Source organism: Lissotriton vulgaris, chromosome 12 (genome assembly GCF_964263255.1).
Source record: "Lissotriton vulgaris chromosome 12, aLisVul1.2, whole genome shotgun sequence".
Lineage (NCBI taxonomy): Eukaryota > Metazoa > Chordata > Amphibia > Caudata > Salamandridae > Lissotriton > Lissotriton vulgaris.
This window is the reverse complement of record NC_141700.1, coordinates 114,262,787-114,287,060: the sequence shown is the minus strand read 5'-3', so window position 1 is coordinate 114,287,060 and position 24,274 is coordinate 114,262,787. Positions and strand designations below refer to the sequence as shown.

The following is a 24,274-nucleotide window of genomic DNA, read 5'->3' as shown; positions in this document are numbered from 1 at the left end:
TCTTCTATGCCGGGAAATTTAATAATGATTTTGAGAAAATTGAGACTTCTGTTTTGAGGAACTTACTTAGATTAAGCCAAAGAACTCCTCTTGAGATCTGATGCTCACAACTTGGTAAAACGTTAATTGCAAACTGCGATAAGTCTACTTTTTATGACCACACTATGCTATGGCAAGGAAGGAACAGAGTCATTCCACTGATTACTGTAGGATGAAGTTTGTTCCAAACCACTAATAAAAGGCTAATTAATAGTTATGGATTGCATGGGCTTTCATATTAAATGATAGTGTCTACAGAAAAGTTAAAAAGAAACATCAACTCTATAATAACATAAGATAGATTCTCATATGAATATAATTTTTTTGCGGAGGGACAGGTTAGGGCTTCTGTGCTTTCCACAGCTATTATATCTCTTCTCCCCAGAGGTACATAATAGTGACTAAGCCCCAAACAATCCACAATCTGTAAGTACAGTTTCGTTTCCATTATGCAGCTATAAAGGCAATAGTGATGTGGACCCTTGTACTAAATTTCACCAGTCGTTATTGTAGGATGAGTGAAGAATTTGTATTATATTTTTTATACATAATTCCTAGATAAATTATCATGAGGAAACGATTTTAAAAACAAATGGCTGGGGAGGAGCTACGCCGCAAACCAAGATGGCCGCATAGGCACCCGGCTCCGCCGACCTCCGCCGGCGGCTCATCTATCCTGTCGTTTATCCTCTGCCCACGCCCTGTGCCTGGATGTATGAAGGTTACCTGATGCCAATGGTGCTTTCCCGGTTTTCCTACCGTATTCAGCGACAAAGTTATGTCGTGTCCAATTCTTGGCCTACTCTCGGGCTGCCGCCGGGACCTCGATTTTTGGAACACCCGGAGGGGCCTGATCAACATCGGCTGTGGGACCGCGAGTGTGGCCGGTCTTCCAGGCTTGAATAATTCTTTCCGCTTGTGACTCTTGTCCTCGTTGATGAATGGTGCCGGAGAAGAGACACTGTGACGTGCTGCGATCCTCCTGCACCGTGGCTGTGGGTTGTGTGCCTGACCCTCGTTTCCTGGCCCGGGGGCTGACGGGCTGCACCCACGGCCGGTGTTTGTGCTGATTGTGCCAGTTCGGGGCTCCCTTGTTGTTGTGGTCGCTAAATGTGTGCCCGGAGCCCGGCGATGCGGGCTGGAGATTGTGTCCCCCTCCGTCCTCTGGACCCCGGGATGGAGGGGATGGATGGCGCACATTCCTTGAGATCCGTAATGGCGGCGATTGGGGTGCTCCGCTCGCAGTTCACCGGCGCATGTGTCTCCCTGGCGGCGAAACTGGGTGAAGTTTGCTCACGACCGGCCACGGACGCTGCAGCGCCCGCACAGAACTCTGCGGTCCAATCGAACGCTTTGACTTACCATCTTCAGGAGCCCGAGCGGCAGCCCGACTTTGCTCCTCTGAGAGTCGGTCTCACCTTTCCTTCATCGGCTTCAGTACATGGTCTTCCCTCCAAGCCTCCTATTCGATGGTGTATCGTCCCTGGATGTCAAGTTCTTCATTGCCGAGTCTCAGGGTCCCGTCGAAGGGGATCATTATTTTCCTTTGTTCTGGCCCGTTTGCATAACGGAGGCCGCCATTTTGTGACCGGACTTTGCTTCATCTTCACTGCCTTGGTCTGCCATGGACGCCTTGTCTGCCTCTGGTCGGATGTGGCTTGGTCGGGATGTGCTCCGGAACGGATTCGCTCTGGTCAGGGTTGACTTTGACTTTGAGGTTTTCTTGCTCCTTGCCACTGCTTTGGACCATCTGAGACGCTCCCTTTGTTTGCAATTGTTATGACTTTGGCGATGAATCTCCTCGTGAGGCTTGCAGGGTTGACTTCTCTTTCCCTGGGGTTGCTCCATTTACTTTTGCCGGGACTGCACCGAATACCTTACCGGGCCGGGGGTAGGATGGGGGGGGGGTTTCCGGGTGACTGTCCTCCCCGTGGTACTGCTGACCGTTTTGCTTTGCTTGATGATGATAGTGCTATGGGGGGGTCACCGCCGGTGGGGGGTACCAGGTGTCCGGGGGCCTGTTTGTTTTTCTCCTCCTCCACTTCTTCTTATATTTTCCCTTCTGTGGGACAGTTCCGGGGCGACAGGCACGCTGTTAGTGGGTTAGGCCGTAGCCATTACAGGGGTGCAGGGTGGCGGGTGCGGGGGGGGGGGGTTGCTATTTTAGTTTGTTTTGTTCTATGGTCCCTATCGCTCTTTCCCGGCTTTGGGAGGGCTCTTTCCTCTTTCGTAGGGTTGGCTGTCTCTTGGTCTTGCACCTTTTCTTTTTCGGCTTCTCGAAAAGCCTTTTGCTTTTCTGTTCTTGGGGGGGTAGGCTTCTGGGGTGATTTTTAGAAATGTGGATTACTGTATTGTGATTTATTGTCCAGTATTATCGCTGTGGCTGCCCAGACTGTATAGCTGCTTTAGCCATAGCCTATCTCCGACTGAAATTGGGGTAAGTCCCAATCGTCTCCTTTGTGCTTCTATCCTGTAAGGTGTGCTGTCCTTGTTGTTGCAGCCCATACTCTTTTTCTAAAATTTATAAAATGAAAACCTCATATCCTGTTGCGAGCCCCACAACCACATCTGATGTACTTTGATATATCCTGTTTACTGATTTGCTCCAGTCTCTTCTGTTTTCATTGACTGTCCTTGCGGCCGGCCATGATGGTTGTGGGCCTGCGCATGTATCTCCTTCTTTTTTGAATAAAGGTTTTAAAAAAAAAAAAAAATGGCTTAGAGTCATTCTATTTATGCAATTGAGGACACTTACACCTTACTGGTCAGGGCCTTTCCAAACAAGACTAAACCTGTGTTACAAAACTCCTAGATTATCATCTCTGTACAGTAGTAGTATACAGTCGGTTGGGGACTAATTATGCAAATAAGGGCCTACCAATAGCATTTTAAGACGCATTTTAGGGTTTCCTTTCTTTATTGTGAGCTCATTACTCTATAAAATGCATTAAGATGATTTTTTAATGCTTGATATAAGAAGTTCACTTTTAGATTGTAAATAACCTTTCCATTCAGATTTATATCCACTTTTCAAAATCTTTTGATTTTACATAGCCCAGTTTTATATTCTTATTGTCAAGGACACCGTTTTTGACGTTTTTGACTTTGGCAGTCTGACTGCCATTGCAGTGGCCATGAGAACACCGCCAAGCCAGTAGCATCCTGACTGCAACATTACGATTTTACTGCTGGGCTGGCAGTGTTGCAGCGGCGGCGCAACGGCATGCTTCAGCTCATAGAGAACTTGCAGCACATGCCGCCACCACTAGCACTTCGGTGCACTGTGTGCCATGCACCATGTTGTGTATGGCACACAGTGCACGCACAACAATGCAAGCAGAGGAGGGTACAACATGTGCCCCCATGCACTGTGCCCAATGTAAGTAGGTACATTTTATTGTACAGTTAATTAAAGCCATTACAAACGTTCATCGATTTACACAGTTTTGGACTATAGAAGAAAAACATGATCGGTTACATTGGTATTGGGCAGTTCACAAGTGAAAGACCACTATTAAAAAAGAGGAGATAAAAACTAGTAAAATGTGGTTAATAGTTTGTGAACATAAAATTAACCTAAGAGCTGGCCCAATCGAACTCTATTGGTGCTGCCTTCGCAGCAGGGTGTGTTTAACAAGAAAGTTAAGTGCTGGGTGCGCTGGTGGCTGGCAGCCAGGGCCAGGTGACCCGGGAACCAAGGCAAGCGGTTTCATTGCTCAGAGCGCTTGTGATGTTGTACTAGTGCCCAATGACTAAAATCGCCCTGGGACCTTGTTTGAGGCCTCTTCCCATCCTTTCCATCAACCTTTTCATGGCGGCTGAAAGGCAGGCCGTAATGGGACATTGATGCCAGCATCAGGACCGACTCCCATCCCTACAGCGGGATCCAGGATCCTGGCGGTGGCGGCAATCTTGTGGTGGTCCGACCGCCATGATCATAATCGGGCGGTTGGACTCCCGAGGAGGCAGTGGTCGTACTGCCATTACGAGTACAGCGGTCTTTGGACTGCCATACTCATAATCAGGCCCTTGGTCTGTAATATTTCATGGACTTTTCGTTATTTGCAGCTCATTCTCATTTATTTAATGTGTCCAGCTCTGTTCAGTTAGTATTTTTTATGCTGGTCTGTTCGCTTGGCATTCACACAAAGTTGTTCGGTTATCTTGTCACCTGACTGTTGTACTCTTTCCGGTAGGTTTTCTTCCAGAGATTCCATTGGGAGTCAAGGCTTTCCTCTGGGTACAGGCTGCCGATCACTGTGGGAAGCAGCAATATGAAGAGGTTGACCCACATCATCCTGCAAAGAAAAGTGGCAACACAATTAAATAAGCTCTGCACAACTTGAGGCGGCCGCATTTGGACTTTTTGCACTTGTCTCCCAGCACCTTTCTGACTATCAGAGACATTGCAGACAGTAGCTTTTATGTAAGTAACTTTTTTGAGCTTATATGCCTTTAGTATGTCATACTATCCCCCACATGACCCAGTTGTCTTTCACAACAACAGTTCCAAATTAACGACAGAGGCATAGTTACCTTTAATGAAATTCCTTGAATACTATAGTTTCATGACGAGCTGAGCTCGTCATAAGCACAGCTCAACCGTGCCTCATGAGGAGCTGAGCTCGTCATGAGCATCGAAAGGGTTCATGTATTTGCCATATTTATCCCCAGTGTAGTTCTTATGGTAAACTGGCTCTCCCATGCCAAATGCTGTACCCTATGGAGATGAACATTACCACTGAAGTACTCTTGCTCCAGATGCCATGATGCCCACCGTAGATACATGCCTTTGAGTGAGCCTACACAACAGCAATATTAACTGGTCCCGCCTTACAGGTGCAAATCCTTCACCGAAAGCAGGCTTGTATTTAAGGATCCTTGCATAAAGAGGGAACCAAAACCCAGAAATGTAATAGTGGTATTTGCATTGTCTATCACAGATATGGGTTTAATAAAGCACATAAATCAAAATCACAAGGATATCGCAGAGTACATGCCAGTGTCAATAGAGATGAAACATGGGGAGCCAGACAAACGAGCAAATGCCTTCGATATGGGTGTAGAACAAGTGAGTCACCTTCTTGTGATTTTCATTTATGTCCTTTATGACAAACAAAAGCCTGTATGCATTTTGTATCATTGATACTCCCAAGGGCTAGTCTCAGTGTAAACAACAAAACAAAAGTGAGCAGGTTACCATACAACTCTGCTACACTTAGGGGGAGATTTGCTAAAAAGTACCGCCACGCAGCGCAGCCCCCTGCGAGGCTGCGCTGCGTTGCATGGCCGGGAGGGAGCTGGAGAGTGCCATATCTTCAAAGCGATGGCTCTCTCCTCCCTTTTCCCTTACGCCGGCGCTGATCACAGCTGCTGTGCGCCACACACACCTTAGCCCCGCAGCTCTAGGGTGTGTGCATGAGTCTAGCATAGGTTTTGTACAGGAAGGGTACCCTTCCGGTACAAAATACTATGCTAAGCAAAAGGGAAAGCGTTTCCCACTTTGTATGTGTGCTGCACAGTGCAGCACGCACGCAAAGGTGGACAAGGAAGAAGAAGTGAAAGCGTTTCCCCTTCCTTGGGCCTAGTTGAAAAGGGCAGGGTTTTCTCACGCTAAACCCCAACTACTGTTTTTGGTAAATTGGGTTTAGCATGAGAAACCTTGGGTGGTTGCATGGGAACGTCCATGCACTGCCCTTAGTACGCCCCCATGGTGCAAAGTAACACGAAGCAACGCAATGCGCTGCTTCGCATTACTTTTACGTTATTTCCAGCGCTGAACAAGTTTAGCGCTGGAAAGTAAATTACAAAAAAAAAGATTTTGCGTCATTTTGCGACGCAAACACAGCGCAAAAGCTTAGTAAATCTCCCCCTTATTTCTCATCCCCCCCTCCTCCCAAAGCACATTAAGCCCCTCATGCTGCAAGCTTATATTATGCAGCCCCAGTGAGTGACAGGCAGCGACCAATGAACTGATGTGATGCATACGATTGCCTGACAAGACAATGTAGTGAGAAGTAAGGCCGAATATCACAGGTGTACTGGTTGCTAGTCACTTCAGGGGATATGTAATAGTAATTACAGTCTTACCCTGGCAGATGAGAGGAAATGCCTTTGCTGTTAGAGAACAGGCTGCATTTGTAAGGAAATTAGGGTATTGACTTGAGGAGCTTTATTATCCACCTTTCAGGCTGTATCGGCCTGCCATAGTAATTCCACACAATCAGGGTCCATTATTCATTATTAATGCCTGTGCTAAAGTATATCCTTAAGACAAGGGACCTCAAGTGTTTCAGTGTAATTTATGGATACTTATTATAGGGGAAACAAGGAGTGGAGCATTGAAATGGCCACCTGTGGGGATGTGGAGTGTTAAACTAAGGGGAAAGAGCTTTCTTGGTGTGAGCTGTGACTGAGCTCTCCAGAGGTCCAACAACTTTGACCCTCAAAGGAGAAGGTCCAAATCAAGCTTTGAACGCAAAACAATGCCATAAAACACCAAATGTGTTTAAAATGTATGTATAAAGCTGACTGGGACGAGGTGCCTTTTGTGACTGACTCATGAGAGAGTGTGGCGGGATACAAGGTGGTGGTTGAGCTTGCTAAAACTTTATTTCAAGACTTGGAGATTGTATCGAAAAATAATATTTTAGAGCGGCAACCCACAAAGCTGTAGCTCCCAAGGGTCCTACGAGGTTGGATACAGTGATCAGGGAGTGTGTTGTAGACATGAATTATGCCAAAATAAAATACAAAAACACAGCTGTGGGAAAACAGGAATGATCAGCCTCCTGCCCGTTGTTTATATCTGTGAGGTTTGCATGTTGCTTCCGGATTTCTAAGTTGCAGTAATACCTTAAAGAAAAGTTCTCTAATCTTCAAAACTGTCCTCACAACTTAATTTCCATGTCCACAAGAAATATCCAGTTCCAACAGTCTGAGACCCACTACACCCCCCAGCCGCAGGAGAAATTCCAGAGGATACAGGGGGGCTTCACCTGTAGGACATGAACTGACTTTAGCCCTGGTCCACTGATCCTGCAAACAGGGCCAGCTCTAGGCTCATGGTGGCCCTGGGCAGGGAGCGTAGGTAGGGGGCCCGGAAGAGGGGTCCGGGCGGGGCGGAGCGGAGCGCGCAGGCCAGTAAAGAGGGGAGGAGGTCAGGGAGTTTGAAGTGGAACAGAGCCATAGGCCACCAAATCCCTGCCAGGGGCCACCACGCAAATATGTATCCATCCTTCAGAGGATTAATATATTAAGGATATATATTGGCGTGGTGGCCCCTGGGGTTTGGTGGCCCTGTGCAGGTGCACATCTTGCACATGCCTGGAGCCGGCCCTGCTGCAAAAACAAATCTGTAAGCAGAGGTAAGTCAGAGGACGAAACACTGCTCTCCTGCAATCTAAAGAAGCAGACAGTATTTTTTCAGTGCAGCAAGAAGACAGTCTTATTTGCAGAGCCAGGCACCGCCCTGAAAAATGGATCCCTTCTTTGACTTCATTATGACAGCCTGTCATAAGCACTTGACTGCCAAAACCCTTGAGATCGGTGCACCTAATTGCTCTAAGTGTTGGTGCACTTTTAGGGCAGGAGTGTTGCCAGGGTGGAAAGGGTTTGGGAACACACACAAATTTGATGGGGATGAGAGATGGGTCTTTCCATGGAGAAACATATTACCCGAGTGGAGAAACAACGGGTTAAGTGGAAATGAACATAAACATAAATCACCTCAGGTGCGCTCCTTCTCTGCAAATGCTCCTAAGATCTGGAACTCACTGCCCAGGGATCTCCGCTGCGACCCCCTTTTCCTTCCTTCAAACGGGACCTTGAATTTCTGCTACTCAACAATGACTTTAACCCGCGCACAAACTGTTCTGTCTCCTCATTGGCTGGTTCCTTCAAGACTATCACATGACTTTCAGTCTCCTATTCTGTCCCTGATGCCATTCATCAATGCGTCCCTGCGATATGTTTTGGTGACAGTATAACCACCTAATGCTGTATTGACTCATATAAATCCCCTCACATACCTCTTATAAAAAGAATCACATACCTTGTAAAGCGCTCTGATACCCTTGGTTCTAGCTACACTATATAAAACTCAAATACATAAAGATATTTCTGCATGTAGAAATCTGCAGGCAGAAATAGACACATATTTGAGTACTTCTGGGATTTTCTGACTGTCATAGTTTTCCATGGCTATTCATGGTTGCATTTGTGAATTAAAAGAGGTGTGCACTGTCCTCCAAAACACCTCTACAGTAACAAGTAATGTACTGTTTTCAGAAAGCCTTTCGGGGTCATGTCCTGTAAGTTGAAAAGTATAGATAAATATTCTCTTGTTGTTGCGTTTACACTGAGATTAGGGAGACATGAGACCCAGTCATTACTTTAGAGAGGTCTTGAACTGGATGTGACGTTGAATGTAGTCTTTCTGGATCCAAGGCCAGACCGGCTGTACCAGGCATCAGGCGTTTCCTCAGGAAGCTGGAAGGGTGGGGGCCGGTGTTGTTACTGGGGGCTGGTTTTGCAGCAGTGCTGCTGTATCAGCCCCAAGTCCCAAAAACAGCAAGCCAGCATAATCCAATCCGGCTTTAGGGCGATGTGACCGGTACCACCTCACGGCACCTAGAGTTAGGTGGGGGGAAGTGGGGTTTTTGGGGGGTTAGGGGGAGGGCAGCTTTGTGTTTCGAAATTTGTTATAGGTTTAAAAGCACCCCTGCAGAGTTCCTTGTATATCCAGCAGTTTTAGGCAATAATAATAAGAGTGTCAAGATAACTTTGGTGATTGATATTCCTGCTGAAGCTCTAGTGGCAGTTTTGACTCAAAGTACTGCAGAGGGTTAATATGCCTGCTGCAAAGAACAAGTACCATCCAGATTGCAGAACTGTATTTATGTGCATAGCTCTGTGTATTACTGCTTTCGTCACAGAGGTCCTTTTGTTACTTGCACTTCATACGTTACAATTGTAATATAGCACTGTGATCTATGAACTGCCATCAAAGAACTACGTGCAAACTGCATCGTACAGGTTAGAAAGTTATCATTTTTGCCAGTCTTTCATTATCCTAATGTTGGTAAAAATTGTTTGGGTAGAAATAAATTCTTATTAGTAAAGTCAATCCAAACCACTGTGCAATGTTGAGTGTATGCTTCTCCAGACCAAGCATTCTTAAAAATTGCCTACTAGTATGGATGACATGTGAACCCTAAACCTTATATATAATTTGATATGATTATATCTGTAAAGCGCTACGAATTTCCAAAGGCGACTTGGCGTTGGCATCTGTACTACCAGGAATCCCTCAAAGCATGACCAGGTCAAGACTTTAGCAGGGAGAAGAGAAAAGCCACGTTTTTAAATACTTTATAAAACTCATCAAGTTCGATTGGGACCTTAGGTACAGCTGCATTTGATTCTACAGCAAAGCTGGGGCATGAACAAAACTTCTGCCACCCCACGAGGGTTTGCGGAGCTTAGGGACTTGCATGGTCTTAGCAAAAGCTGATCGCAAACATTTTTTGGGAGTGTACGATAAAATCTTTTCCTTTAGATAGACTGCTCCTATTCCATGAAGGGCTTTATGTGCCATACAGAGTGCTTTGAATGCAACTCTGGTCTTAATGGGAACTAATGAAGTTCCTTAAGCCCTTTGGCAGAAGATTCATATTTCCTAATATTTTCCAAAAGACGGACGTCTGCAAACTGGAGCCTCTGGAGCTTTTTTAGCTGACCTTGTTGCATTCCCACATATATTGCTTTGCAACAGTCGTTCTGAGTAAGCATTAAAGAAACAACCACTGTTGTCTGATGATACGTAGAAATGAATGGCAGAAATTTTTATAGTATTTGCAAGCGATAGAAGCAAGAGGACATCAGCTGATTTGTCTGGTCTTTGAATGTTAATTCCGGATCAAAGATCACTCCTAGATTTTTTACTTTGGTGACTTGGGTGGGTAAAAGGCCAAGAGCGGAGGGCCACCAAGAGGAATTCAAAAAAGAAGCACGCAAATCTTATCGGAGTACAATTTTAAGCATTGGCTTTCTATGCGATTGACAACTGCTGTCCTACAGTACTTAAATCTAATGGCTACTTCATCTACCTTTGTATGACTGGAGACAACAATGTGCATGTCATGTCCATAAGATATTGTTTTGAAGCCAAATGATCTAATCTGTGCTGTTAGTGAGCCACATGCATGCTGAACAATGTGGGGTTTAGTGAGGACCCTTGCGGGACTCCACATGGCAAAGAAGAAAAATACTAGAGGTAAAGTCTCCGAAAGTCTGACTGGGTTCTGTTGCTGAGGAAAGATACCAAGTGATTGAGGGCAGTTCCTACAATCCTGTTCTCCATTAAATGTGAATCAAGACCCAATGACTCACAGTGTCCCCCATGCCCCTTTGTAACATTTCCTGTGCATGATTTACACACATATGATCCATTGTCTATGTATGTGTGTGTAATGCAAAGTGCTCCGATATTCTACATTGGTATGAGAAGCACTATAACACAAATGAAATACATGTGAGAGAGGGGCTATTGATAGATAAGGGGTACAATTGTTAATGTTATTAGTTTAAGGGTGGCGGGTGGGTAATCTTCCTTTTGGTTGCATTAGGTCAATTTGAATGTATAAATATGCTCACTGCTATTGATGCGAATGTACCTTTTATCCAATACACGTGCCACAGTGTGAATACTATACCAACACTAGCAAACTCCTCAGTGATTTTGGCACTGTCAATGCAAATGCCTTTTCTTTGTGATTTGTTGTTCAGAGAAAACTAATAAAAAAAATGTTTTTAAATCACAGTATTAGTAATGTTAAAGTCATGTACAGTGTTGTATCGTGCAATAATTGTTTGTTTGAATGTTTTAAGTGTATAGGAAATTGCACAGATGATGAAATAACTGGTAATAAATACACAGATTAAGACACTTCATTTACTTGACCATGAATATAAAGAGATTATTGAACAATTACAGCTAGGGTGATTGTTTCTATATATATTTAAAGGAGACCCAACCCAACTGTTTCAAAAGGGCCCAATCCCCAAATACGTAACTTCCCTAAAAAGGGCATTTTCAAAATTGTAACTTAAAATCTGACTTTACCTTAAAGAGGATTTGTAATTACAATTTCTTAGACACGAAACATGAGATTCCTATCTACTTCCAATTTAAAGTTATCACTTATTAAATGTAATAAGGGAACCCAATGTTATCCTATGGAAGAGGTAGGCCTTGCAGTAGTGAAAAACAAATTTAGAGTTTTTTACAACCAGGACTTGTAAAACTTGAAAGTACATGTCCAACTTTTTTAATACACTGCACCCTGCCTTCTGGGCTGGGTAGGGCCTACCTTAGGGTAGCTTATATGGTAAAACTGGTTTAGGCCTGGCGAGAGATTTATCTTGCCAGGTCGAAATAGCAGTTTAAAACTGCACACACAGGCTGTTGTGGCAGGCCTGGGACATGTTTAAAGGGCTACTTAAGTGCTTGGCACAATAAGGGCTGCAGGCCCACTAGTGACATTTAATTTACAGACCCAAGGTACATTATGTAGCACTTTACTAGGGCCTTGCAAGTAAATTATATATGCCAATTGGGTGTAAGCCAGCGTTAACATGTGTAAAGGAGAGAGCGAGTGTGTCCGGTCCAACTAACAGCAAAGATGGGCATCTCCCAGTGTGCACTTTTCAAGTTCTTGTGTGAGCCTCTTTTCCCTAAATCAACCTGCTTTGGTGAAAAAGCACACCCCTTTGCTCAGTGGGCAGTTCATTCTAAATCAATATGTTGCATGAATCACAGAATCCTCCTGAAATACACACAAGATTAGGCCTCACACAACAGAACTACTTCTCGGGATTCATAAATGTTATCTTTGAGCAGAAGAGCCGTCTTTCATATTACCCAAAGCTTACAGACATTCGCGTTCAGACTCTGCAGCTATACCTCAGATTCCATGTTTTACAGGCTGGTACCTAACACATCAGCCCCTCAGGTAACACGACGTGTACGCTTTATAGGACGCGGAGGGTGTCTCATAGATTAAACAGATTTTAGACAAGTTTATTAAGACAACTGAGCGGTTTCTTTGCTGATAGAAAACTCACAGGCTTTTTCAAGACTAGAGAGCTATATCTCGTCCACAAAGAAGCTACAGGTTCATTATTCAGATAGCCAAGATATCCCTCAGGTGGCACATTTTACAAGCTCGGACATTAGAGCTGTTTTGCGTGCTCAGTCCTTCGCTGCTCTGTCATTTGGGTTAACTTTCATTGCACCGATTGCATGGCAACACGAAAACATAACTTTGATCAGCCAGGTGAATTTCTCAGCATGAACTCTGCACACACCCATGAGAGTCAACATTTACCCATACCGAATAAAGTCACACAAAACAGCTCGACACAGCATTGTGGGAATGATAAATGCGGATTGAAAACAGACACAAATATAAGTTGGTTTGTTCAACATGTGTGATTGCCAATGCTTGATCAGAGTAGCAAATGTAAATAGTACACTCAGTACACTTTGCAGAGTGCTTGTGAATGTAAAGATAATTGCACTCAAGGTTGTGCCAAAGGTGCAAAAGACACACGAATCGCCACTGGATAGCCTTTATGCCGCGGCACAGTGATACACAATTCGCGTTGCCATAAGTGTGTCATTATTTGTGTCAGTGATGTCGTCATCACCATGTATTATGGTAAATAAGAGTCCATGCTAAACTTCCCAGTCCACAGAGCACCGCTGGGTTTTGGGCGGTGTTGCATTGTGTGAATCTTCGAAATACTGACCCAAGTGTCAGCTCGGAGCGAGGACTACGTCACCTTATATCCAGCAAATAATATTGGTATACCCAGGCCGTCTACACCCCACCCCGCCCTGCTTGTTTCCTGTTGTATGCTGCATCTATTCTATTCTATTCTATAGTTTTGGTAGAGCGCAACAGCTGCCCCAGCAATGAGGCGTCCCGGCGCTAGGAACCCAGATCCTGGTCTGAGGGAGGGGACAGGACAGAGGGAGGGTTACAGGCAAGGGAATAGAAACGTTTTCACAGCTTTCCGGAAAGCTGGTAGGCTGTCTATTGAACGGATATGTTGTGGCAGGTCGTTCCACATCTTGGCTCCGAGGAACCTGAAGGAGCGGCCGCCCATGCGGCTAAGTTTTATGCGAGGAACGCATAACAGATTTTGGTTGGAGGATCTTAGGTTCCGTGCCGGGGCGTAGGGAGTGAGAAGGGGTCGAAGCAGAGGGGGGGTGTTGAGTTTGAGAATTTTAAAGGACATAACGAGGGTCTTGAATTTGATTCTAGAATCAACGGGTAGCCAGTGTAATTTTTTGATGGTCGCTCTGGCTGAGCATCTGCGGGGGAGGCCGACCTGAGTTCTAGCCGCAGAGTTCTGCACACGTTGGAGTCGTGCTATCTCACATTTGTTGGCACCAAGAAGGAGTACATTGGCGTAGTCTAGACGCGAGAGGATGGTGGCTTGGATAATTAGTTGGCGGGTTTTGGCGTCGAAAAAGCCATCTTGGATGTTCAGTATTCAAAGTTCACTTTCCTTGAACTAGTTTATTATTAAGAATTTAAAATGTTGTTTACACTGGTTAAATCTTGCGTACATGGGTATTACACTTGCTACACAAGGGTTTTGCTTAACTATGCACCGTTCAATGAAAACATTTAGCCCGAGGGCAAGTGAAGAAGGCGAGATATTTTCAGCACTTGTGTTTTTGTTTTTTTAGCACAAAAAGAGTCGTCACATTTAAGGAGGTCGAGTTTCTTGCTGAAATATAGCACCAGATTCCAGTTTGTTATTTCACATATTTTTTCCTCATTTTTGTCTAACTGTGCAAAAGCAAATTACACCATTTTCGCAAACCCCTATTTATTATGCATCTGTTATACCTGCTGCTCAGTCCATGAAAGCCAGAGCTCTATGCACAATTTCTCACACAACCCATTTATCTTTTTCTCTTATCAAGAGCTTGCTCCGAGAGCGCCCTGGGCAAAACCATATTTGGCCCCCCTCTCAATCGCCTACTTTAATTGCTTGTCTATGTATTTTAAGTTTGGAGGAGCAGGTGAAAGGGGTAAGATTGGGGCGCGCCATGAAAGTTAAAAACACACAAAAAGCAGACATGGGCGACAAAGCCTTCAGAAAAAGTGTTTAAACGCCCTTTTCTTTGTACCTAACTCGTGGGGAGATTGTTGCCCTTACTGTTTGGAAATAAATCCCTAAAAACGCCGATCTCCAAACAGCACTAGTTGGACTTGGAGGAACCAGTTATGCTGCACGTATCCTCGGGCAGCACTAGTGCGGTGCATCACAAGCACCAGAGGCAATGACCGTGGAGCTGAGAAAGCCACAGACCGCAGCGCAGGCACCCACACACAGACAGCACCAAATCCGTGCCACGTAGAGGCATCCAAGCGACCGCCCCAAAGAGAAACCCAGGTAGAACCAGTGAGAAGGAGTGCGCGTCGGCCGCACACAGCCTTAGTAAGAGACACTCAGTACTGCACTAGAGACTGAGACAGTACACGCGTGGGTACCAGAAACGGACCCTGCAAGCACCGGTGAATGAGACAACCTCGCACTAAAGGCTGCACTGACGAGACCCTACCTTTATTGGCTCGGTGGCTGAGAGGCTGTCGTGTGAACTCCTGCCGGCTGCCTTCGTACGGTTGTCGGTCTCTCTCTCTGTTTTCACAGTTTCTCCCCCGGACGATTTTATGCACCTGGTATGAGGAAGTGTGCTCTGGAAAATGTGAGCAGCGAGGAAGTCACGCAGACTGAGCGGGAGGGAGGAGAGTTGGGGTCATAACCCCCCTCCCCCCATAACTCTGCACAGATGTGTGAAGATTCACGTGATTTCTGCTCTGTATTAGTCATGTTTTTGGTGGTTGGGGGCTGCCAGATGTTGGATCCAAGCTGAACACAACAAGGGTAAAAAGAGTGCAGTTCATGTGAGTGGGTGAGTTTAACGTACATAACGAGAGAGCGCATCTCTCGCAGGGCCTTAACAGGGGTACAGTGCAGTGAGCATCCAGAGACAATGCAGCGAGAATCATAACAAGCACTGACAAAGCCAGTAGGTCTCGACTTTGGATCTGTTAGTTTAGTAACTGGATTTAAACCTATGTTGTGCAGCCTCTCCCATGCTTGTAGAGTGGCTAAATAAGAAGAAATAAGCCCAGGACTTGGTGCGCTACGTCATTTTGTTGGGGCTGAAGGAACCCACGTGTGTAGGGAGAAGGAACAGAGCAAATAAATGCGTGGGGACAAAGAGAGACAAGTACACAAATGTCTGTACTGTTCAACATGGCAACCCACCTTTTTTACAGTCTGTTCGTAATAACACGCTGCATACATTTCTTGCTGTGCAGGAAGCGCGGGGCTCAGTCAAGACAAACTGTATGGATACACTGAGAAGGAACCCTCACATCTGGTATGCAGGTAAAAGCCCTTTACCTTCAATGCATCAGTCAGCCACCACTAGAGCTTCATAGTAGTTTTACCACCAAAGAGGTGGAGTTCTTTGCATTGGACTGTCCCCCTGTCACTTTTGGGAAAGTTTCAAGAGTGGTTTGTGCATGGTTGCTCCTGGTCTGTAGTGACACTGAGCAAAAAAATAATAGAGCGGAATGCAGGCTGGAGCTATTATCAGCCGTTGACATAAATTCAAGCATTCCAGCTCATCGCATTGTGTTGGTCACATGGAGCATAAGGTGATCATAGGAGAGGAAATGAATTGATAATGGTCAAAACGTGCTGTAGGCAGAGTGGGCTAAAGAACGGTGATGGATTAAACCCAGATCTTTTGACTGGGTGTGAGTGTTTGATTGATTCAGATGCTCCGTCCATCACCACCCCGTTCTGTACCGCTTTTGGCACACGGAGAGACATCAGTACAAGCATCATTCGGACCCAGCTCAACTCTCAGACTTGGTCGGTCAGTTTCTTCAACTAGTGTCCATTAAATCTGGTGCATTGAGTGAAAGGTTTTCCCTGTATCTGAACATTTGCCAGCACTTCGAAGCTCAGGCACTATGTGAGTTATAACAATTCCAATGAGGTAGGAGAACTACTAGGCTGCGATCGAATCATGCACATCGATGTTCTACCAATTCCGAGCTACGCTGGTGTCCTGGTCAGAAACTGGATTCAGAGTAAGATTCTCCTTCAGGGTATGGAGGAGTAGGAACACCACTTCAAACCTGCTGGACTCCCACTTTGCCAAACACATAGTTCCTCACACTCACTTAAAAACCCACCTTCTACCCATGAGCAGAGCCTTCGCGAGCTCCGCTGTGGGAAACCTCTACCCAGGAGCCCATTTTCAACACGGTCACTGAGTTCACAGCAACATGAGGCTGGCCCGAAGTGGGTCAGGGCTTCCCACGCTGATTTTATTCCTGACCAGAACCACCATGCAAGGCATGAAGTCAGGAATCCTTAGTTTGTTTTGTACTGCAATGAGAAACACAACTTTGATGGTGTCCTTCTACAGAGGAAATTAAATAACACACCTTAGCTGGAGCCCCACCCAAGGCTCTACTTGGCATGCATCTTTGACGATATGACAGGAGCCCTTGAAGCGAAAAGCCATCCCCACCAAAAATGGAAGATCTGTCAGGCAGTTCACCACCCGAAGACCTCACTCACCACTTACTGGGTTGTGAATGCTCCTGTAAGACACCTCGCTACTATATTGCTTCACATATACAAGATGTGCTTTCTTTCCCTGTAATGCTATTCCCTACTAGCTACTAAAAACAAAAGTGAAAATACCCGACTTATCTAGAACTTAGTGGGAAGGAGAGGTTGATCTGAGGCAGGCCTGCAGTAGTCATTCAGCACTTCCAGTTGTTCTGGTGGGATGTGCAGGCTTTTTTTTGTGCAGGCTGCCATTTTAGCTCGAGGAGCCAGGGCTCCTCATTACAGGGGCTCGGAGCGTCAACCACTGCTAAACATTGACGGATTCCTATTGACTTTCTACGTACTTGCTTATTGCACCTTGGTGTGGAGCCGCTGCCTCCCTGGCTTGGAATGTCCGTAGTAAAGCATATCATCTGCCCACTCTAGGAAAGACCCTGCAGGCTTGAAGCCTTAGGATCCAAGAGCCCAGCAATGAGATCTGAGCGTGGTGGACCACAGCCTTGCGTTGTAGAGAAAACCGAAGGATTCAAGGCACAAAAGAATAGAACAACCAAAGGGTATCAAAAAGTGAGCGTTAAAGTGTCTGCTGACTTTAAGCTTTAGTGTCAACAGGTAAGGGAGGGCCCACTCAGGGAAAGGGTGGGCTTACCTGTTATTCCCGCCTATCTCAGGACCAATAACTTGTCTAAGCAAAGGTCCTTTTAGTCAACTTTCAGTACAGATGGGAGTAGTCCGAGATTGTTATTGTAAATTGTATTTATATATAATGCCTACTACCCCTGATAAGGACTTGAAGTGTTTTGTGGTGAGTACCACGCTACTCTGAAACCCAAGGTTACATTGAAGAAGGCAGTAAATTAGTGAAAAGTGTTTATTTATTTTTTTAGATTCCCTGCTCCCGTCTGGATTAGTTGTGGTGAGTGTGTTAAGTCAGTGCTTGTTGAGATCTCATGCATTTTCTGTCATAGTTTGAGAGGGAAGGATTAATTGAAGTGGATTGGTAAAATGAATAAGTGAGTTGTTATTGGGATTGGTGACATGTACACCTGTTAGTTGGATGGTTTGTATAAAGGGGGAAATAGTTTAGAAAGGGTGTTTGGGCGACTGTAGTAGTAGACAGGATTGGGATGCGTTAGAGAGTGAGGTGTGGGCAGAGACTGAACAGTGAATAATAATATATATTTTTAATTTCCTTCCCATGTATTAAAAATAAATATATAAATAAATAGAGACATATCCACAAATCGAAATGTATAGAAATATGTATACATGCAACACGCAAACACATTACAGTTATGCACTTTTATGTGCAAGGCACATATTCTATTATATAAACACCCATATGTATACATGTAGTAATATTTATATTCTGGGACATCTACATACTTGTTGTGCAGAGATACACATATGAGGTGTTTTCTTGTTTTTTGTGTCTAAGTAAATTGTTAAACACTTAGATGCACCTTCCCGATAATCATATTTGCATATTGAGTTATATAGGTATTGTGATAGAAAAACACACACCCCCAAATACATTTTAATCTACTACGTATATGTTAGCTGTTTAATATGATATGCATACATACGTTAAGCACAAATATTATAGCTGAAAGGTGGATATAGCCAGTCAACGTCAACAAGCCTCCTATCACAGTTCGGCAAAGCTGCCTTAGGTGGGAGGGACTGGAACTAACAAATCACAACAAACAGAAGCCTAACCCTATTCTTTGAAAAAACGGGTTAAATGTTTTCGTTTTAGTGGGATGGAACTGGCCCAAGGGGTCCCATGCAACCTTTGATATGGAAGTTCCTGCTCACTGTGACTATCAGACCTTAACCTGGTCTCTTAGGAATAAGGCAGGGAGCAGGTATATATGACCTCCCTGTAAGGCAGTATTCTGCGGCTTCAAGCTCACAGTTCATACCACTGACCCGTTGCTGGTTTTTAGCTGAGTCAGGCTTTCAAGCCCTTTCTGTGACTCAGCGGTACACTGTGTGCTGCTCTGCAGCCCGCCACAGTTACGGGGACTTTCCTTTCTCCCACCAAGTCTGGCTTGATCTGTGAGTCCTTGACGTGACTGGGCCAGTTTAGGGAAGTCATTCAGACAAGAGGAGTCCAAATTTGTCATGTCCCAATAGGCCCTGTGGCTGGTGGGTCTCGTGATTTACAGATCTGATTATAATTCCCAGGTGAACTCGTTTTTTTAGGGGAAAACGCAGTGGTCCTTTTAATCTTCATGAAGCTGCAGAATTGTAGGGGTCCCTTCCTGTTTGGAGTGCTGTTTCTGCTTCCCGTTGCTCTCCGGCCACTTCGCCACGCCTCGCGGCCCCCGCTTCGCGGGCGCCGCTCGCAGGCAAAGACTTTGGTTGTTGTGGACTTAGCCTCCTGTCCCTTGACGTGCATTGAGCACCAACGCGCTTTGTGGAAACCAACAGCTGGTCACCAAGGTCAGAGGCGGGACTGCGAGGACCAGCGTGTCTAGCGGCGCGGATCGGCCGCAGCTGGTCCTCTTTCCGCCACCGCCTCCTATTAAAATCTGCACGGAGTGAGTGCGCCTTGGGTCCCTTCCTGTTTGGAGTGCTGTTCCTGCTTCCCGTTGCTCTCCGGCCACTTCGCCACGCCTCGCGGCCCCCGCTTCGCGGGCGCCGCTCGCAGGCAAAGACTTTGGTTGTTGTGGACTTAGCCTCCTGTCCCTTGACGTGCATTGAGCACCAACGCGCTTTGTGGAAACCAACAGCTGGTCACCAAGGTCAGTGGCGGGACTGCTAGGACCAGCGTGCCTAGCGGCGCGGATCGGCCGCAGCTGGTCCTCTTCCCGCCCCCTCCTCCTATTAAAATCTGCACGGAGTGAGTGCGCCTTGGGTCCCTTCCTGTTTGGAGTGCTGTTCCTGCTTCCCGTTGCTCTCCGGCCACTTCGCCACGCCTCGCGGCCCCCGCTTCGCGGGAGCCGCTCGCAGGCAAAGACTTTGGTTGTTGTGGACTTAGCCTCCTGTCCCTTGACGTGCATTGAGCACCAACGCGCTTTGTGGAAACCAACAGCTGGTCACCAAGGTCAGAGGCGGGACTGCGAGGACCAGCGTGCCTAGCGGCGCGGATCGGCCGCAGCTGGTCCTCTTCCCGCCCCCTCCTCGTATTAAAATCTGCACGGAGTGAGTGCGCCTTGGGTCCCTTCCTGTTTGGAGTGCTGTTCCTGCTTCCCGTTGCTCTCCGGCCACTTCGCCACGCCTCGCGGCCCCCTCTTCGCGGGAGCCGCTCGCAGGCAAATACTTTGGTTGTTGTGGACTTAGCCTCCTGTCCCTTGACGTGCATTGAGCACCAACGCGCTTTGTGGAAACCAACAGCTGGTCACCAAGGTCAGAGGCGGGACTGCGAGGACCAGCGTGCCTAGCGGCGCGGATCGGCCGCAGCTGGTCCTCTTCCCGCCCCCTCCTCCTATTAAAATCTGCATGGAGTGAGTGTGCCTTGGGTCCCTTCCTGTTTGGAGTGCTGTTCCTGCTTCCCGTTGCTCTCCGGCCACTTCGCCACGCCTCGCGGCCCCCGCTTCGCGGGCGCCGCTCGCAGGCAAAGACTTTGGTTGTTGTGGACTTAGCCTCCTGTCCCTTGACGTGCATTGAGCACCAGCGCGCTTTGTGGAAACCAACAGCTGGTCACCAAGGTCAGAGGCGGGACTGCGAGGACCAGCGTGCCTAGCGGCGCGGATCGGCCGCAGCTGGTCCTCTTCCCGCCCCCTTCACGTGACCTCTTCCTAGATAAGCTGTGGTAACAACGCGCACGCGGGACGCGCGCGGGGCTAAGGCCGGGGCGAAGACCGGGCAAAGAGCGGGCCGTTTAAGGCCGTTCAAGGACGGCAGAGGACGGCCCTGGCCCTGAACCCCTGTATCTTCGCCCTTAATTCGTCGGCAAGGTAGCCGGCACTGTGATTTCCATCTCTTATTTAAACACATAGTGGCCGCCTCCTAGCCCTATCACTTACCGCTCCTGTGAGGCCCCTTTTTGCATCTGGCCCAGCACCACAGATGTCAACTATGCGCAATAGAACTAGAAGCTGTACTAAAAAAGCCATGGCTGTAGCACAAGTAACTGGACCTATAGATCTTTTTATCTCACGGGTGAATGAGACCATCGATAAAAGTATTATATTGCTGGAAAAAAGAGTCTCCCTGGACCTCATGAACGCTAAGCGCTCCTCGTTGGGCTCTCTTGCAAACGCAAATTCACCCTCCCAACAAGCTTTGAATAATTGTTCCTTACCCCTACCCTTGACCACCGCTGGCGCAATCACAGTACCGAACGCTGTTGATTTGTCAGTCACCCAATCTGACTCGGATCCGTCTTATGTTGATCTTGAGGCTACCCCAGATCTAGAAGCCTGTCAGACATCTGAAGAGACGGAGCCAAGCCTAGATGGGCAAATGGATAAAGGAACACTTCCTGTACCTATCGACTCCGGGGGAAGGGTTACTATTCCTACAAAGGTGGCGTCCAAGACTAAGTCTAAGGAAAAACCCAAAGCTAAAGCCAGGAATCACAACTTGATATCACCTACCCCGCACCTGGCGCCAGGCATACCCTGCTGGGTTGAAAACATGGTAACAGATCTCAAACTGGACCTTGAGGCCACAATAGCAGCGCAAATAAAGCCTTTAATTTACAAACTTGACAGACTCACGTCGCTAATAAATTCGAAATGGCCTAATAAGATGAATGGGCCTGGGTCTATTCAGTCACAAGGGATTAAAGAAACGCTTCCCAAGCTTTCACCTTGCGTCAAGCTCCCTAAAGATGCATCTAACAAGGCAAAAATACCATCAGCTACCAAGGATTCAGCCGTATTACACCTGTCCCAAACAGGGAATAATTCTCCTCAACCCCCACCCCTATCTACTCCGAAGGCGGCGGGTCTTACTTCGGCTTTGCAACAATCAGCTGGTGGAAATAAAACTACCATCTTACAAGCAAAAGATCTCACAGGAAAGTCTACTAACTCTGCAGCTCCTCACTCTACAAACAAGCCCGAAGGCTCTAAGCCAAAGCAGGCACGTTTTAAGTCAATTAGCCTGCCACCGGAAGTCTCTCCTTTTGTGGTTGTGCTGACAGCTGTTCCCCCACTGAAGGAGGGAGTAAAAGAAACCTTTGTAGAGCTAAGAAACAAATGTGCCCAGTGGCTTCAACTACACAAACCTTTACCTAGTAATATGAGTGGTGAAATCCTTACTGTGCGTAGAGGGGACTGGGTGGGCAGGAGCAAGAACACAATAGCAGGGGATGTAATTACAGTTAACTTTAGGGATATAGGGGCAGCCAGCTACATATGCAACACACCCAATAGTGGTCCTGCTACCCAAATTAATCCACTCCCTTTGTCTTACTTCCTTCCTATGCCGTCAAGACTAAATCCCCATCAGCCTACTTTTCCAACTAACAGAGGGTCTGTGTATCCCCCGCAACATACCACTAAACACTGGCAACAACCATCACATTTCTCATCTTTATTCCCACACCATGCTACTCTCCAGTGGCAACAACCCTTCCAACACCCACCACCCCTATACCAGTCTGCCCACCAGTGGCAGCAACCCCTTCAGCCCCCACCACCCGCTAACCATCAGTGGCAACAGCCATGGCAGGACTTGCCCCCTTCTTTTGACCCCTCGTATTCACAATTCGCTCACCCAAATAGATACTGTGTGTTAGATGAGGTAGACTGACTCAACTTCATGGAAGGTCCAGATACAAATCCCACTATCATCAATAACGATATGGAGGATGTTCCGCCAGCCATATCCCTCCCCATATGTCCCGAATTCCCAACAGTGGCACCCCCAATATTACTTCCCCACATATTAACTAGGGACAGTGTAGACCCACCAAATTCTAAAATTATTACCATCCCCGACGGTGATCCAACACATGGCGAGATAAAAATCCTTAGTTGGAACCTTGCGGGGATCTCTAGGAAATTAGGCCTCCCGAAGTGGAACGTCCTGATTGACGCCCACAAGATCTGTGTATTCCAAGAGACCTGGATTACTGAGCCACTGCACCGTGTCGGGTTTGTCACATTTTTTACACCAGCTGTAAAACCTAAGGCAGGGAAGGGGCGGCCATCAGGGGGGCTTATCATCTGGGTAAGCATTTCGCTTAACTGTCGGATAACCATAAAGAAGGCAGGAAACCCAGATATCCTTGGTATCTCTCTATCGGGCCAACGTGGGGGACTACTTGTAGATCTCTACGATGTCTACGTTAGAGGCTCTAAAAATGGGTGCATCTCACCAACAGTAGCGGAGCTTGAGACCCAACTAGGGGACCATAGCGAACCTGGCCACACCATAATAGCAGGAGATTTTAACTGCACATATGAGCCACTCCCCCTAGAAGGAATACCTGATTTAGGAGAAGAGGACAGTAGGTGGGGTATTCCCATCCTCTCTATTCCACCCATTAAGCGCTGGACTCGCAGTGCAATACAGCTCAATGCACTTACATTAGAGTTTGGATTAAGAGCAGCCAATGGCCGCACACGTTCTGATCTGATGGGTGCTCCAACGTTCAACAGAGTTGGTCACTCCACAAGGATAGACTATATTCTGTTGGACCGGGGGCTCTGGAGTTCGGTCATCGATATGGTTGTTATTCCTACCATAGAGAGTGATCATAACTCACTTTCCCTAACCCTAATGAGTTCCTGGTCCACCGGAGCGCCGCTAGCACCACCGAGCTGCCCACAGGAGATTACTGTCTCCTCTTGTGGAAGACGCCTTAAGTGGAATAAAATCTTGTGTAATACTAATAAATTGTCCACTATTGAAGAGGTGATTAAAGGCACACAAGATGAAATCAGCTCCATAGACTTACTTATGGCAGCAGATAAGGTAACAACTATCTATGAAGTAGCCATAAAAACTATAGGGGACCTCTTTTGGGTAAAAGGGTCTATAGGGAAAACCAAACCTCTAACCAAACGCAAAGGCAGACATGACTGGTATTCTGCATCATGCAGAAAGGCCAAGACATGTCTAATTGAGGCAGTTAAAGGGAAGTCCCCCCTATCAATTCAAATAGCTAGAAGGGAACATAAAAAGGTCTTGTGGTTAGCCAAAAGGGAGTGGGGAGATGCCTACTGGTTAACCCTTAAAGAAGCCAGCCTGAAAAAAGACTCTAAATGTTTTTGGGACACTATAAGGGCACGTAACAGACCAGACAGTGATCTGCTAACCTGCAACATCCCAAGTCAGGTGTGGGAGGATCACTTCTTTAAACTCTACTCCTGCCATGACGGCTCCAACAGGAGAGGGCCTGTTATATCCCCGCCTACCACAAACTATGTATTCTGCCCCACCGACTTTGATTTTACGCTAAAGGAAGTGGAATACGCAATAAGCTCCATCATTCCACAAAAAGCGGCCGGACCTGATGGGATTCCCGGGGACCTGCTAAAATCCGATAGCGTCGCATGGGGTAAATTGATTCACTCCCTCCTTGTTGCCATCTGTAGGGGTGCCCCTATTCCCTCATCGTGGAAAGGGGCGGAGGTGGTCCCCATCCATAAGA

General features: G+C 46.7%; 1 protein-coding gene across 1 annotated transcript in view; it reads right to left on the bottom strand.

Moving 5' to 3' along the window:
* The window catches only part of LOC147673572 (cathepsin K-like), a 54,690-nt gene extending 39,861 nt beyond the window's left edge, over positions 1 to 14,829 (bottom strand). The window contains exons 1-2 of the mRNA XM_086947456.1: positions 14,684 to 14,829; positions 4,211 to 4,337 (exon numbers count right to left, since the gene is read on the bottom strand). Of these exons, the coding sequence (XP_086803582.1) occupies positions 4,211 to 4,336 (126 nt within the window). The 5' untranslated portion in view covers position 4,337; positions 14,684 to 14,829. The remainder of the gene's footprint in view (positions 1 to 4,210; positions 4,338 to 14,683) is intronic.
* Between the last annotated feature and the right edge of the window lie 9,445 nt (positions 14,830 to 24,274).